At 40.2% G+C, this 6,000-nt stretch overlaps 1 protein-coding gene across 3 annotated transcripts in view; it reads left to right on the forward strand.

Annotated features, from left to right (window-relative positions):
- The window catches only part of LOC146381243 (thyroid hormone receptor alpha-B), a 156,082-nt gene that overhangs the window by 144,186 nt on the left and 5,896 nt on the right, over positions 1-6,000 (forward strand). For all 3 annotated transcript variants that reach the window (XM_084937185.1, XM_084937186.1, XM_084937184.1), the window contains 2 exons: positions 3,489-3,635; positions 5,927-6,000. The exon at positions 5,927-6,000 is cut by the window's right edge and continues 185 nt beyond it. In XM_084937185.1, the coding sequence (XP_084793311.1) occupies positions 3,489-3,635; positions 5,927-6,000 (221 nt within the window). The remainder of the gene's footprint in view (positions 1-3,488; positions 3,636-5,926) is intronic.

The following is a 6,000-nucleotide window of genomic DNA, read 5'->3' on the forward strand; positions in this document are numbered from 1 at the left end:
GTTTTCACCAATTGTGGCGCTGTGCATAATGACCAGACATCAACGTTTTGGTCTCATAGAAGTCTTGTGTTTTATTCACATGCAGCTCTGCAGACTTGCAGCTCTATCCTTTTTACCGAGAGGAGGCTTTCTCCTGGAACTTCCTCTAAGACTTTTTTTAATTGTCCTGTCATCAGCTTTAACATTTAGCATCCTTGTTGTTTATTTGTTGTTTATTTTCAGATTGTTTTGGGGGATTTTTTGCAATTTCTTTGAGCATTGCACACCACGCATCTGACCTTGGGATGAACAGCCACTGGGAAGACTGTAGCATTGTGTTAACACACAGTTGACTGATCCAGAACAGTTAGGCAGTTGTGGACTCTGCAAGGAATGAATCAAATACACTACTCACACATATAGCTAGGTTAAAACTTGGAAAATAGTCCTGCAAACTAGATACACGAAACAAATGCTATTGAGCGGATTCTTAAAAATTGTGAACTGTATCACTGCCAGAGCAGAACAATGCTGCATTAACTTTATTCAAAGAACTGAAGGCTGCATTTGCATTTTATTGATTAGGCGAGCTTTACTGAATCGCTTTTAATTTAAAGATATGTAATTGCCACCCCTCCATAATAAAACTATCAAGTCTACTTTGTCATGTTTAATTTAAAAGGTCGGTAAGTCCGAATGAGAAATTAAAGAGTTTAAAAGTGTTCTTGTGTAAATAAAATTGTACCCATGAAGTTGGGTAGTGACGATGGGATCTGTGGAGTGTTGCCTTTACAGATGCATTGGTTCAAAGAAGAGAAGACCATCCCCAACTCTGTCTGTTGCTGCTGCCATCATGTGGCGTGGTTTCTGCACAGGCTGCAAATATTGCACAGTAGATTTGTATTTTTTAGCAGATCTGAAGCCTGCTTGCTTTCTTTAAGTGCTTCTCTTTTGTCCCCATTAAGAGTAAGGGACACAGCTGATGTTAGCAAGTGACCAAGCACATAAGATCATTGAGAAAAGGAGCTGAGGGACGTTTTCCCAAAGTCTACGGCCTCCTGGGTCTCCTCCAGGTGGCTATCGAAAAGAACATCTTCTTTTTACACTGTCTGTGCACTCACCTTTTTACCTATACTGGTATTAACTAGTGAAGTGTAATAATCAGCAACGATTGTATTTTTGTGCCTGTGCAAACTTCACTGGGGATTACATAACATATTTTGCCAGAGGACCAGTGAGAGTCAGCGTCTGCGATTTGAGCTCTTTTCTTTCCAAGTTTTTTGTTTTTCTGCTGCCTCTTTTTCTGCTTGAGAATTTGAGTAGAGGAGTTTGCGTCAGCAAAGCTTGGAGCAGCATTTGTGTGCGGTTTCATGACTCATGTTGCCACACAGCATGATGAACAGTTTACAGAAAGTGCAGGCTGAAATCCATCAGAAGCAAAATCCCAAAGGATGATCAGATGGATGGGATCAATGGCAGCGTGAGCTGAGCGACATTTTTCCTAATGAATATTTGTAATCAAGTCCGCGGATGATGGTAGAAAATTTGAGTGAAATACAAACTTTGCTTGTGCCATACAAATTCATCACACAGTACAGCGACATGATGGGATCATTTCCAAATCACATTAAGTCCCCCGGTAATACTAATCCTGGATGGATTGAGCTAAAGACTATATTACATTGTCATCTGTGTCAGTTGTGAATCGTGACACAGAGCGAAACCCGAGAGATCTGCCCGTCTCTCTCCCGACAGCTGTTTTCCCAATACTGCCATGAAAAATGGCCGCTGACCTCCACCAACAAAAGCAATGTTTTGTTTTGGCTCTTGCACGACAAGAGTTGCAGTCCATCAAAGTTATTATAACAACTACTTGAAATTTTCCATAATTGCCCGGCTTTCAGCCTCACAGCAGAGGACTGGCTGTGTTTGCACTGACTTACGCAATCCTTCTTCCTCTGCATCATGATCGATGACTCTTTGTTCGAGGTGATTATTCCTCTACTTTTATCTCATCCCATTTATAGCCGGAGCAAAGTCTGAATAAATGACTCTGTCCCTGACACATGCTTTATTTACTGGAGCGGGAAACAATATTTTTCATAGTCATAACATCAATTCAAACAACTCTGTAAACATATATATTAGTGATCGGCGGTCTCCCTTTAAGTAAGTGTTATCTGTTTGATTACATGTCCCTGTCCTTTCTCCAAGGACACTCCACTGTCCTCTGAAAAACTGTTCTTTGATTTGCAGCACTTTGTGGAAGACAAACCATTTAGAAAAATGTTGTATTCTGAAACACCTTAAAGAAATCCCATAAAAAGGCCATAATATTTACTACTTTGTCTGAGGTGCTCAACTACAACAACACACCGTACGAACTGGAAAGGCAAGCAGCTGTGACTGGGAGTTGGCTCGAATCACTTTGCTATAAAAAAAAGGCTATGCGTAGTACACATAGACAAATGTAGCCACAGTTATAAAAGTACAAAAATGTCTGTCTTAGACTGCAGAGGCAAACATGGAGACAAACAGGAGGGATGCTTTCTCTAAGTCAAGAAGTTGATCACAGACTAGGACAGCTGACTGCGAGCGTATGATATCCTCAGCACATTTCCATTCCATTTATTTTGTAATTTTGTGTAGGATCATGCTTTAAACTATCAAGCTGATGAATGACATCACTTTAATGTCAAAGACACATGAGGGGTGTGTTCCAAAGTCTCACCTGCACAGGCCTCCTCAGTGTCCTCTTAAGTCAGGGGTGTCCAACTCCAGGTCTCAAGGGCCGGTGTCCTGCAGGTTTCAGATGCATCCTTGATCCATCACAGCTGATTCAAATGGCTAAATTACCTCCTCAACATGTCTTGAAGTTCTCCAAAGGCCTGGTAATGAACTAATCATTTGATTCAGATGTTCTGACCCAGGGTGATATCTAAAACCTGCAGGACGCCGGCCCTTGGAGCCTGGAGTTGGACACCCCTGTCTTAAGTCATACTGGTTTCCACGATTGGTACAGAAGCACTGAACTACTGTCCACTGAATACTTGGGATATTATAGGCTTTGGACAACACTGAGCATGGTTGTTTTTGATGTTTTTATGGAATTGTTGACTATAAGCATTTGAAACAATGCAATTGGCCCACAGTTCAGTCAGTTCAGTCTTTTGACTGCATTTAAAAGATGTAGGTAGCAATCATGACATTGTGCATTGTTTAGTAAGCCCTACTTTATCCTTGTTTCTGACTCATAATTTACAAAATCAGCATTTTGTTGCACATAAGTGTTAAACCAGCGACTGAACCCATAAATATTCATCAAAGTGTTTACTGAGGTCAAAGATCGAGGGACCCTCAGGGCTGGTTTGCAGTTGCTTGGGCAGAGCTGTAAACTAGGTTCATCATATATGGATGAAACAGTTTTTATTCTTTTTTGCTTTACTAATATCTAATTTAACTTTTCCTCTGTGCACTAATCAACCGCCCACATTTATTTCCCCATTTAGCCAGAGAAAATCGGCCAGTCTCCAGTCGCTCCAACATCAGACGGAGACAAGGTGGACCTGGAGGCCTTCAGCGAGTTCACCAAGATCATCACTCCCGCCATCACCCGTGTCGTTGACTTTGCCAAAAAACTGCCCATGTTCTCTGAGGTGAGTGGCGGTTAATTTGATCTGAAGAGCACAGGGAAGGCCTGAATTAACACAAAAATTGGCAAAACTGTTCATTTACCACAGCTAAACCAAGACTGCTTCAGTTTACCAGGAAAGTCCAGCACACAAGGAAAGTGCTGATCATTTACATATTTCCTCAAGCAATCGCAGTGTTTGCAAAATAAACCGGCCTTTGTTTCTGACAATTAGTGAAGCATTCCTGCTCCTGTTTGGCCTGCCTCACTTAGCAGCACGTAATCGTGTTTCCCTTCTGCGCTGCTTGTAATGAGACCTCGGGTGATTGGATAATTATCAGGGTGTATCAGAACTGTTGTCTAGCGGGACAGCTGTAGTGACAGAGCAGTATGACAGTGAGTCTGCTGCGTGATGAATTACAGAAGAGGAAAAAGTCTTTACTGTGATCTATTAGAGTTTATGAAAATGTCACTTTTTTATTTTTTAATCAGCATATTTTAATGCATTGTATAATTATTATACAAGAATCGCTATTATGATGGATATTACTAATCAAGTCATTGTCTGAGCATAGATAAACTCCTCATAGTGCTCCCAGAGCTGGAGGTTTAGCTATAACAAATTTAAAGTTTGAATATTCCAGACACAAGCACATGATCAGCAATGTTTAATTTCCTATCTTCTTCTCACATTGTAACATATTTTATTATAAAAGAAGCCATTTTAATCTGATTAAAGAGGCAGAGGGAGGGAACTTGTTTGGCTTACAAGCGATCTGTTCATGGCTCTGCAATAAATTACTAATAAGAATCCACAGAAACAAAGCCAGCATTCATTTAGCCAGTAAAAATTAATCTGTTGCTTTTTGACAAATTGATGCAGTACTAACTGCATTATTAGGCATTTACTTTAAGCCTGCCCCCTAGTTAGAAATTTACAAGACAAATCAAGCCAGTGAATGTCAATTAATCTGCTCTGCAGTCAAGAGCAACGAGGAAAGAAACCAGCTTACATCAAGGTACGATTAATTCAGCACATCAGAGGCTGCAGATTTAATTGAACAGGTTTTAACCCAGAGTTTCTAATATCCATGTAAATCAAGGTGTATTAGTCATAATCTGTGTTCATCAGTGGGGGGGAGTATGCCTATTTTCAGCCCATCTTCATATTTCTCTTCCTCCCATCCCTTCCTCTTTAGCACGTCTCTCTGCCTTCCTTGCTCTCATTTATTATTTAGTATCCTCTTTACCTAAATTCTCTCTGCCATTATTTGCTGTACTGCTTTATTGACACTTGGATAATGGCAGAGATGTGGGAAGGTAGCAACGCAGCTGAGTCATATCTAATGTGTGAGCACTAAGGCAATCAACTGAAGGACAGATATTTCTCATTTTTCTATGAAACTTACTGAATTAAATAAAAAAATTGGTGTCAAAGATTCAGTTTGTGGATGGCAGGTTTACAGGGCAGTACCGGCTGTGAAACCATGGATGGTATACAGATGCCAGTGTTTGAAATAATGCTGCAGAAGACACTGGCATTTTTTTGTTAGCTTGCTTCATTTTTGTAGTTATTTATTACTATGACCCGTTGATATCGGCCATAAAATGAGATTGCTGATACAAGCAGCTTAATTGAGTTTCCACTGAAGGGTGTCTGGGATCCAGATTGGCTGAGGAGCTCAGTAATTTAGGGTTGGACTCAGATTAGAGCCACTATTCATCCACATACATACAGGGTGGGCCATTTATATGGATACACCGTAATAACACGGGAATGGTTGGTGATATTAAAGTCCTGTTTGTGGCACATTAGTATATGTGAGGGGGCAAACTCCTCAAGATGGGTGGTGACCATGGTGGCCATTTAGAAGACTCAGACTGCTGCCGCAGCCTTTAGATCCAGATAATGAGCGGATGGATGGATATTATACAGTAAAATGGTTTATAAAGGAAAACAGCTCTCTGAAATACAGTAAACTAAATAAAATACAGTAAAAATGGGTTAATAAATTTGGTAAAAACATACAAGGACATCAACTTTCAGATGACATTAAAGTGACTCAGCATAGACAGCATGTAAAGTATAGTGGTATCTTTTATTGAATGATTATTTATTTTAAAACTACCTGTTAAATCGTTTTGTTTTTGGTTTTTTTGCACTTAATGTTCACGTTTATTTTTAGCCTTTCGCGTGACCGCTTGTCTGTGAAAAGCGCTTCATAGATAAACTTTCCTTACTTACTTGCTTTGTTTTTGAGAATATGACAATATGTTTGCTCGGAAATGAAAACGAACGTGTTTTTCATTCACCAGCTGCCTTGTGAAGACCAGATCATCCTGTTGAAGGGCTGCTGCATGGAGATCATGTCCTTGCGCGCAGCCATGCG

The sequence above is a fragment of the Perissodus microlepis genome, chromosome 8 (assembly GCF_051167445.1).
Source record: "Perissodus microlepis isolate ML-2025 ecotype Zambia chromosome 8, ASM5116744v1, whole genome shotgun sequence".
In the NCBI taxonomy this organism is placed as follows: domain Eukaryota; kingdom Metazoa; phylum Chordata; class Actinopteri; order Cichliformes; family Cichlidae; genus Perissodus; species Perissodus microlepis.